We start from the raw sequence: 11,454 nt of genomic DNA on the forward strand, positions 1-11,454 counted from the left end.
GTATTTGCTCTATTAATCCACTTCATAAGTCCAATCCTTGATTAAAACTCACCTGCATTTGCTCTATTAATCCACTTCCTAAATCCAATCCTTGATTAAAACTCACCTGTATTTGCTCTATTAATCCACTTCATAAGTCCAATCCTTGATTAAAACTCACCTGCATTTGCTCTATTAATCCATTTCATAAGTCCAATCCTTAGTTAAAACTCACCTGCATTTGCTCTATTAATCCACTTCCTAAGTCCAATCCTTGATTAAAACTCACCTGCATTTGCTCTATTAATCCACTTCCTAAGTCCAATCCTTGATTAAAACTCACCTGTATTTGCTCTATTAATCCATTTCCTAAATCCAATCCTTAATTAAAACTCACCTGTATTTGCTCTATTAATCCATTTCATAAATCCAATCCTTAATTAAAACTCACCTGTATTTGCTCTATTAATCCATTTCATAAATCCAATCCTTGATTAAAACTCACCTGTATTTGCTCTGTTAATCCACTTCCTAAATCCAATCCTTAATTAAAACTCACCTGTATTTGCTCTATTAATCCATTTCATAAATCCAATCCTTAATTAAAACTCACCTGTATTTGCTCTATTAATCCATTTCATAAATCCAATCCTTAATTAAAACTCACCTGTATTTGCTCTATTAATCCATTTCATAAATCCAATCCTTGATTAAAACTCACCAGTATTTGCTCTATTAATCCACTTCCTAAGTCCAATCCTTGATTAAAACTCACCTGCATTTGCTCTATTAATCCACTTCCTAAGTCCAATCCTTGATTAAAACTCACCTGCATTTGCTCTATTAATCCACTTCCTAAATCCAATCCTTGATTAAAACTCACCTGTATTTGCTCAATTAATCCACTTCCTAAGTCCAATCCTTGATTAAAACTCACCTGCATTTGCTCTATTAATCCACTTCCTAAGTCCAATCCTTGATTAAAACTCACCTGCATTTGCTCTATTAATCCATTTCATAAATCCAATCCTAAATTAAAACTCACCTGCATTTGCTCTATTAATCCATTTCATAAATAAAACCCTTGATTAAAACTCACCTGTATTTGCTCTATTAATCCATTTCATAAATCCAATCCTTAATTAAAACTCACCTGTAATTGCTTTCAGCCAGCTCATGCGCAGTTTGGATTTTCGTTGGGAAAACAGGGACCGTTAAGATGGCAATAAGATTACACGTATAGAACAGGCTCAGGAACCAGGACCCCAGCCACCAGACGAGCAGGAAATAGCGTGGACCCCATCCTTCAGGAACCACGTCCAGGGGATTTGAGAGCAGACTCTGCAAGGTAAAGGGATTGTTATTATTATTATTATTATTATTATTATTATTATTATTATTATTATTATTATTATCATTTATTCATTTTATTAAATTTTTATTTTTATTATTATTATTATTTTTTTTTTTAATATATTATTATTATTATTATTATTATTATTATTATTATCATTATTATTATTTATGTTTTTTATTATATTTTTATTATTTCTATTATTATTTTTTTCTTATCATATTTTTATTATTATTATTGTTATTATAATTATTATTAGTAGTAGTAGTAGTAGTAGTAGTAGTAGTCAAAGGGATTCAACAACGAACTATGTATGGTAAAGCAATTATTAGTATTGTTATCGTTATTATTATTATTATGATTATTATTATTATTATTATTATTATTATTATTATTATTATTATTATTATTATTATTATTCGACAGCAAGCTCTGTAAGGTAAGGGAATTATTATTATTATTATTATTATTATTATTATTATTATTATTATTATTATTATTATTAGTCCAGGGGGTTTGACAGCAAACTGTAAGGTAAAAAGATTATTATTATTATTATTATTATTATTATTATTATTATTATTATTATTATTATTATTATTATTATTATTATTATTATTATTCCAAAGGATTTGACAGCAAAATCTGGATCTGGGTCATCGTGAAAATTTAATCTCTTAAGTTAGCCTATTTCTGGCATATCCGGAAATTTTATCAAAATTCATCATTTAAAAAAATTCCTGGATCCAAAACATCACTAAAATCTAATATTTCAAGTTTGTCAATTTTTGACATACCTTGAAATTTTATCAAAATTCATCATTTAAAAAATTCCTGGATCCAAATCACCATCAAAATCTAATATTTCAAGTTAGTCAATTTTTGACATATCCTGAAATTTTATCGAAATTCATCCGTAACATTTTGAGTTTATCTGGTGACAAACAAACAGAGGTGAAAGAACCTCCTTGGCAGAGGTAATAAAATCACCAGTATCATGAAATAACAACGGAAACGAAAACTTATAAAATTTAATAAATTTCACGTCTTAAACATAACAATTAATCCCTGAAAGTTCCACTACTCTATGAGTAGAATTGTGGCCTGGAAGTTGTTCACAAACAAACTAGCACAAACAGACAAACGGGCGAAAACATAACTTCCTTCCAACATCGTTGGCGGAGGTAATTAACAAAAGCATTGAAGCCTTTCATGTAAGGACTGTTGTTAAAAATCAGACTATCTAATCTTGGGTAATGTCATAGCCTCTGTACCATGATCTTCCACTGTCTTGGATTAGAGTTCTCTTGCTTGAGGGTACAGTCGGGCACACTATACTATCTTATTTCTCTTCCTCTTGTTTTGTTAAAGTTTTTATAGTTTATATAGGAAATATTTATATTATGTTATTGTTCTTGAAATATTCTATTTTTTCTTTGTTTCCTTCCCTCAATGGGTTACTTTCCTTGTTGGAGCCCCTGGGCTTATAGCATATCTTGCTTTTCCAACTAGGGTTGTAGCTTAGCAAGTAATAATAATAATAATTGTAACATTAATAATAATAATTATAATAATAGTAATAATAATAATAGGTTACTTTCCGTGTTGGAGCCCTTGGGCTTGTAGCATATCTTGCTTTTCCAACTAGAGTTGTAGCTTAGCAAGTACTACTACTACTACTACTACTACTACTACTACTAATAATAATAATAATAATAATAATATTAATAGGTTACTTTCCCTGTTGGAGCCCCTGGGCTTATAGCATATGTTGCTTTTCCAACTATGGTTGTAGCATAGCAAGTACTACTACTACTACTACTACTACTACTACTACTACTACTACTACTACTACTACTACTACTACTACTACTACTACTAATCATAATAATACACTTACCTGACTAACAGTGATGGTATTATCGAGTAGAGACTTTTCCTTTTTGTTGTACATGATGTGATAAGCTGCGGACGTTATCAGAAGCGACACGACGGTGCTAAGCCAAACTTGCCAGGAGAAGGGGTAGAGGACGTTTTGCCATTGGGGGAGAGGGGGAGGAATCTCCAATAGAAGGCCGAAGCTGTTGGGGAGAGAGAGATATGTAGAGTGAGAAGAAATTGTAGCGTCAGCCTGAAATTTCTCATTATGTTTAGTCAATCCAGTTCTTTGTCGTCTTCTGAAATGAAACTTGTTTTTTGACGTGTTTATTGTAGAGGGGTGACTGGGATTTTTTTTAAAGAGTGGCTGACTTTGGGATTTATTTATTTTCATTTTTTTTATTTTAAGGGGCTGACTTTGGGATTTTTTTTTTTTAAAGAGGGCTAACTTTGGGATTTTTTTTTTTACAGAGGGGCTGACTTTGGGATATTTTCAAGAGTGGGCTACTTTGTTTTTTTTTTAAAAAGAAGGGCTGACTTTGGGATTTTTTAAGAGTGGCTGACTTCGTCATTTTTTAATAATGGCTGACTGAATTTTTTTTAAGAGGGACTGACATTGAGAATATTATTTTTAAATGGACTGACATTGTTAATTTTTTTTGAAGAGGGGCTTACCTTGTGAATTTTTTAAAAGGGACTGACTGTGAATTTTTTTTAAAGTGGGTTTTGATTTTGAGAATTTTTCAGAGGGACTGACTTTGTGACTTTCTAAGAGGGGCTGACTTTGTGAATTTTTCTTGAAGATGAGGATGACTTTGTGAATTTTCTAGAGGGGCTGATTTTGTGATTTAATTTTTTTTGAAAGAGGGGGCTGAATTTGTGAATTTTTTTAAAAGGGACAGACTGTGAATTTTTTTTTTAAAGTGGGTTTTGATTTTGAGAATTTTTCAGAGGGACTGACTTTATTAATTTCTTCTGAAGATGGGGATGACTCTGTGAATTTTCTAGAGGGGCTGATTTTGAGATTTTTTTTTTTGAAATAGGGGACTGAATTTGTGAAATTTTTAAAAAGGGGACTGACTTTATGATTTTTTTTTTAAACATAGGGCATTGGGAAAACTGTTTGTGTTAGTTTTACTGCCCTGCCTGACATCATTTTGACCCGGTAGCGTATGTTCCTGTTTTGTAACAATCACCAGCGTCCTTCCTCAAGAATCCAAGATTCTCCACGTTCGTAGGACATTAGCAAAACTGTTTGTGTTAGTTTTACTGCCCTGCCTGACATCATTTTGACCCGGTAGCGTATGTTCCTGTTTTGTAACAATCACCAGCGTCCTTCCTCAAGAATCCAAGATTCTCCACGTTCGTAGGACATTAGCAAAACTGTTTGTGTTAGTTTTACTGCCCTGCCTGACATCATTTTGACCCGGTAGCGTATGTTCCTGTTTTGTAACAATCACCAGCGTCCTTCCTCAAGAATCCAAGATTCTCCACGTTCGTAGGACATTAGCAAAACTGTTTGTGTTAGTTTTACTGCCCTGCCTGACATCATTTTGACCCGGTAGCGTATGTTCCTGTTTTGTAACAATCACCAGCGTCCTTCCTCAAGAATCCAAGATTCTCCACGTTCGTAGGACATTAGCAAAACTGTTTGTGTTAGTTTTACTGCCCTGCCTGACATCATTTTGACCCGGTAGCGTATGTTCCTGTTTTGTAACAATCACCAGCGTCCTTCCTCAAGAATCCAAGATTCTCCACGTTCGTAGGACATTAGCAAAACTGTTTGTGTTAGTTTTACTGCCCTGCCTGACATCATTTTGACCCGGTAGCGTATGTTCCTGTTTTGTAACAATCACCAGCGTCCTTCCTCAAGAATCCAAGATTCTCCACGTTCGTAGGACATTAGCAAAACTGTTTGTGTTAGTTTTACTGCCCTGCCTGACATCATTTTGACCCGGTAGCGTATGTTCCTGTTTTGTAACAATCACCAGCGTCCTTCCTCAAGAATCCAAGATTCTCCACGTTCGTAGGACATTAGCAAAACTGTTTGTGTTAGTTTTACTGCCCTGCCTGACATCATTTTGACCCGGTAGCGTATGTTCCTGTTTTGTAACAATCACCAGCGTCCTTCCTCAAGAATCCAAGATTCTCCGCGTTCGTAGGACATTAGCAAAACTGTTTGTGTTAGTTTTACTGCCCTGCCTGACATCATGTTGACCCGATAGTGTATGTTTATGTTTTGTAACAATCACCAGCGTCCTTCCTCCAAGAAGCCAGGATTCTCCACGTTCGTAGGACATTAGCAAAACTGTTTGTGTTAGTTTTACAAAGTATTGCCGATGCTATAAGGAATTTTGGTATGATGATAGGCAGTAGGAGGACTTGCCAACCATCTTTAACAGCAAGCAAGGTATGGAGATTGTATTGAAGCATGGTTATACTTCGTCTGCTTACGATGTCTAGCAGGAGACTAGGATGGTCTACTATTATCAAAGACTTCTCCGTTTATAGCCAGCGACCAACATGCCATATTTGATAAGATGCCACGAAGATGATCATTTTATTCCAACTAATCGAATGCAAGGGTTATTCTGCAACGTGAATAGCTTATTCTAACATTTTGGAATTTAAAATTTAGTAATCATACATGCGTCTATGAAAACTAATATGCAGTCCTTAAATAAATACGGAACTCCCTTTTTTTATGAACAGTATGTAAAATACGCTTACCCCGCATAGGTGTATGAACAGATAATTTGTAAATACGCTTATTCCTCATAGTTGTACAAACAAAATACGCTTACCCCTCATAAACGTACGAACAAACATGCAAATACGCTTAACCCCCCCCCCCCCCCAGTCTTATGAACAAACTAAATACGCTTACTCCCAATTGCGTACGAACAAACAAAATATGCATACCCATCTTAAGCGTCCGAACAAACAAACACAAATACGCTTACCCCTCATAGGCGTACGACCAAACATGCAAATACGCTTACTACCAATTACGTACGAACAAACAAATACGCTTACTCCTCATAGACTTACGAACAAACAACATGCAGATAAGCTTCCCCCTCCCCCCACAGTCCTACGAACAAACAAAATACGCTTACCCATCATAGACGTACGGACAAACAAAAATACGCTTACCCCTCATAAGCGTACGGAACGGTGAGCTGGTAATCGGCGTATCTCTCCATGGTCGGCGTAGCATAGTTGAACATTAAATCTTTCTCTCCAATCTTAACCAGGTCTTGCATAGTGGAGTAACTCACGCTCGCTTCAGGAAAGAAATACAATTTTATAAAATCAATTGTTGTATTATTATACAACTTAATACATATATTTGGATTTATGCTGGAAAAGGATATTGTATTTTATTTCGCTTAGACTTATAGTGATCAGGATATTTCTGTCATGTTTATTATTGGTGAATATTCATGAATAGTCAGATAAAATTGGTTTTAAAATTTTCTTTCGCTATTCGTAGCTTTAATTTCTTCCTAATGGATAAGTTTATTATTATTATTATTATTATTATTATTATTATTATTATTATTATTATTATTATTATTTACATCATCATTATTATTATTAATGCTATTATGACTATTGTTTTCATTATCGTTATGGTTATTATTATTATTATTATTATTATTATTATTATTTCTCTATCATTATTATTTTTATTAAATATTATAATTTTTATTATTTTTTATGATCATCATTTTTATCATCATTTCATTGCCACTTTATTAATATTATTATTATTACTTTTATTATTATTATTATTATTATTATTCTTATTATTATTATTATTAACTAACTAAGCAAGAAACTGTTCATCACAGAACAGGATCCAAATACAGTTTGAGTAATAATGTGAGAAAAAAAATCTTTTTGACAGATTTATGTCCTGAAATATTTCTAAAAGCACATGCTGTATTACTTTAATCTCTCTCTCTCTCTCTCTCTCTCTCTCTCTCTCTCTCTCTCTCTCTCTCTCTCTCTCTCTCTCTCGCTCTCTCTCTCTCTTTCTCTGAATGAATATAGTAAAAATATGTTTCATAGTCCTATTCAATCTCAGCTAAAGATCCAGACTTGAAGCATTTAAATCCTCATTTGTAAATTAGAAATGATTTTGATTGTACGAAATATATAAATAATAAAATTTTTTTTAAATGATTTTAATAATTATCAGTTAAGCTATCATAGATCTATTTCGTCTAAAGCATATCATCTATATTTAAGTCTAATCAAGACTTAAATAAGAATTAATTGAACTTCCCCATCCTTACCTCCACTCTCTATCTCAACCTCGTACCCCAGCCACTGAGAAATGGCATCGACGACTTGAAAAGTCTGCCCGGCCGATTCCCCATTCTCCCTCGTGTAAAAGAAAGGCCGGTCAATAGCATTGGCTAGAATCCTAACTGTCTTCGCTCGCATATCCCGAAACCTCTCGCGGAACAGCTGATCGAATCCGCCGAACGCCTCGCGGCTCCAAGTCCCCAGATCGCGGAGCTGGAGACCCGAAGCGAACGGGTACCACGTCCAGACTTTGAAGATGATGCCCCCTGCAGGGGCAGCTCGGATTAGGCTGGGGCAAATGAGGGCTACGTAGGGCGTGATTTGGATGAGTGGAGACTTCAGGAAGTGTCCGGACCAGCAGGATGGCAATGGAGAAATCACGACTATGGCTTTCACTGACCAGTCGTCTGGGGGGAGCCAGAGGGGCATCCAGAGGTCATTGTCTTCTGGAGAGGCTACTAGCACGACGTTGCTGCCTGGAGGAGATTTAGGATTTATATATATATATATATATATATATATATATATATATATATATATATATATATATATATATATATATGTATATATATATATATATATATATATATATATATATATATATATATATATATATATGTGTGTGTATATATATATACATATATATAGATATATATATGTGTATATATATATATATATATATATATATATGAATATATATATATATAAATATATATATATATGTATATATATCTATATCTATACACATTTGCATATAATTATTTTATATCCATATTTATGTACATATGTCAATATCAACATACATTGTAATTGACATTTACAGTATACCTTAGAGAATAGTGACGATAAAACTCGCGAATTTTCAAATGAGTTTTTAAGTGTTGTTTACAGTAGATATACAACATAAAATCATTTGATTCAGTACCGAAAAGAGAATAATGATCTTACCAGCCTGAAGACGTACATCTACTCCTTCGTCGTCTATGTACTGTTTCTTTTCCAAAGGAATCTTATGAGTCCCATTGTTATCGCTTAGATAATCGCTAACATTCCTCACGAAGCCATCTTCGAGTCGTAGCAGACATAGGGGCGTTCCGACGTCCTTCATAATCTCGCCTATGTCTGCGACGTCCTGCCCTGATTCCTTAGGAAGCAACATGGTCGTGAGTCGTCCTTGAAATGGTCCTAAGATGACTTCCTTAATGATCTGAGAAATCATCTCGAAATCTTTGTTTCCGGGCGAATGCTGATCTCGGGAGATTAATCTCTTGGTTGAGGCAGTTGATGCATCTAGAGAACCAGCTATCAGCAGAGATAGGCTGTGTAGGAGTATGGCCTTCGCCTTCATGTCAGGGAGCGAAGAATAGACTTAATAGTCGTTAAAAAGACTTAACAGTCGCTTGGGAAAAGGCTAACAGTCTGACAAGAGTGAACAGCACAGTTGATCTTGCTGTAATGAATGCACGGATGGTGTCAATACAGATGAAGCCTCAGGCATCACTATAAGTCTTCAGTCTCCATTCTTCTGTGCTGTGATTGGTTGTTCTTTTCTAGCTATTAACCAATCAGCAGGGCTCCTGGCCAGTACAATAGTCATAGGGGACCTTTGTATGCAATGGTGCGATCGATTTGGTAATATTCCCATCGTTTTGATTGGCCATTAAATAAAACGCTTGGCGATAGCCTATGGAATCAATATATTATTGCTCATAATCTATTTCGAAAGCTTTTTTATAAAGAATGCAAATTGGTGCCAAATTATGCTCTTCATTCTTGATTCTACTGTATATATTTTTTCAATATTCAGGAGACATTTTCCAGAAGAGAAAAAGCAACAGAACAGTAAATGTCACTTTCAAACTTAATACTGGTGAATCATGAATAAAATCTATGTGCAGAAAACTTACAGAACATTGATCACAAATACCTCCACAGATGTCTCGTTTGCAGTATATTAAACCCCCATACACACGTATGGTACCATTTAACTTATATTAAGGCCAATACTTTCCAATACATCTTTGATGCCATCTATCCTGTCTTTCATTCTTCTCACATGACCCAACCATCTGATAGCACATTACTTCACTTTTTGCTATGATTTTACTGTATATTCTGAGCTTTCTCATATGTCTCCCATTTTTTTTTATCCCACATATACTAGAGTATAGTTCACTTTATCATTTTCAATATTTTCTTTCATATGCATTTAACATCAATACTTTACATCCAAATCTTATGTTTTAAAAGTAATCACACACATCTAGAATTATATTTCAATTCCATAGAAGAGAGTTGGCTAAACAGCCCCTAATAGATTCCAACATTATGTTCCTAAGATACTTCAAGTCTCATCCATATGTTTTGTACACACCCTGCTGCCTTTCTTGCACCACCTATCTTAGGAGATGCTTCTTGGTTCCAGATCCCAGTACTGCCTTTCTTGCACCACCTAACTCGGGAGATGCTTCTTGGTTCCAGATCCCAGTACACACCAGTAAAGCCCAGTCTCAACCATATCTTTTGGATACACCCTGCTGCCTTTCTTACACCACCTATCTCAGGAGATGCTTCTTGGTTTCAGATCCCAGTACACACCAGTAAAGCCCAGTCTCAACCATATCTTTTGGATACACCCTGCTGCCTTTCTTGCACCACCTATCTCAGGAGATGCTTCTTGGTTTCAGATCCCAGTACACACCAGTAAAGCCCAGTTTCAACCATATCTTTTGGATACACCCTGCTGCCTTTCTTGCACCACCTATCTCAGGAGATGCTTCTTGGTTCCAGATCCCAGTACACACCAGTAAAGCCCAGTCTCAACTATCTCAGGAGATGCTTCTTGGTTCCAGATCCCAGTACACACCAGTAAAGCCCAGTCTCAACCATATCTTTTGGATACACCCTGCTGCCTTTCTTGCACCACCTATTTAAGGGGATGCTTCTTGGTTCCAGATCCCAGTACTGCCTTTCTTGCACCACCTATCTCAGGAGATGCTTCTTGGTTTCAGATCCCAGTACTGCCTTTCTTGCACCACCTATCTCAGGAGATGCTTCTTGGTTCCAGATCCCAGTACACACCAGTAAAGCCCAGTCTCAACCATATCTTTTGGATACACCCTGCTGCCTTTCTTGCCCCACCTATCTCAGGAGATGCTTCTTGGTTCCAGATCCCAGTACTGCCTTTCTTGCACCACCTATCTCAGGAGATGCTTCTTGGTTTCAGATCCCAGTACTGCCTTTCTTGCACCACCTATCTCAGGAGATGCTTCTTGGTTCCAGATCCCAGTACTGCCTTTCTTGCACCACCTATCTCAGGAGATGCTTCTTGGTTCCAGATCCCAGTACTGCCTTTCTTGCACCACCTATCTCAGGAGATGCTTCTTGGTTTCAGATCCCAGTACTGCCTTTCTTGCACCACCTATCTCAGGAGATGCTTCTTGGTTCCAGATCCCAGTACACACCAGTAAAGCCCAGTCTCAGCCATATCTTTTGGATACACCCTGCTGCCTTTCTTGCACCACCTATCTCAGGAGATGCTTCTTGGTTCCAGATCCCAGTACACACCAGTAAAGCCCAGTCTCAACCATATCTTTTGAATACACCCTGCTGCCTTTCTTGCACCACCTATCTCAGGAGATGCTTCTTGGTTCCAGATCCCAGTACACACCAGTAAAGCCCAGTCTCAACCATATCTTTTGGATACACCCTGCTGCCTTACTTGCACCACCTATTTAAGGGGATGCTTCTTGGTTCCAGATCCCTGTACACACCAGTAAAGCCCAGTCTCATCCATATCTTTTGGATACACCCTGCTGCCTTTCTTGCACCACCTATCTCAGGAGATGCTTCTTGGTTTCAGATCCCAGTACACACCAGTAAAGCCCAGTCTCAACCATATCTTTTGGATACACCCTGCTGCCTTT

At 36.1% G+C, this 11,454-nt stretch overlaps 1 protein-coding gene across 1 annotated transcript in view; it reads right to left on the reverse strand.

Annotated features, from left to right (window-relative positions):
- Nucleotides 1–8,876, reverse strand: part of LOC137648252 (glutamate receptor-like) — a 13,314-nt gene extending 4,438 nt beyond the window's left edge. Inside the window, exons 1-5 of the mRNA XM_068381175.1 lie at nucleotides 8,477–8,876; nucleotides 7,516–7,935; nucleotides 6,368–6,497; nucleotides 3,234–3,414; nucleotides 1,133–1,332 (exon numbers count right to left, since the gene is read on the reverse strand). Of these exons, the coding sequence (XP_068237276.1) occupies nucleotides 1,133–1,332; nucleotides 3,234–3,414; nucleotides 6,368–6,497; nucleotides 7,516–7,935; nucleotides 8,477–8,876 (1,331 nt within the window). The remainder of the gene's footprint in view (nucleotides 1–1,132; nucleotides 1,333–3,233; nucleotides 3,415–6,367; nucleotides 6,498–7,515; nucleotides 7,936–8,476) is intronic.
- Nucleotides 8,877–11,454: the final 2,578 nt, after the last annotated feature.

The sequence above is a fragment of the Palaemon carinicauda genome, chromosome 10 (assembly GCF_036898095.1).
Source record: "Palaemon carinicauda isolate YSFRI2023 chromosome 10, ASM3689809v2, whole genome shotgun sequence".
In the NCBI taxonomy this organism is placed as follows: domain Eukaryota; kingdom Metazoa; phylum Arthropoda; class Malacostraca; order Decapoda; family Palaemonidae; genus Palaemon; species Palaemon carinicauda.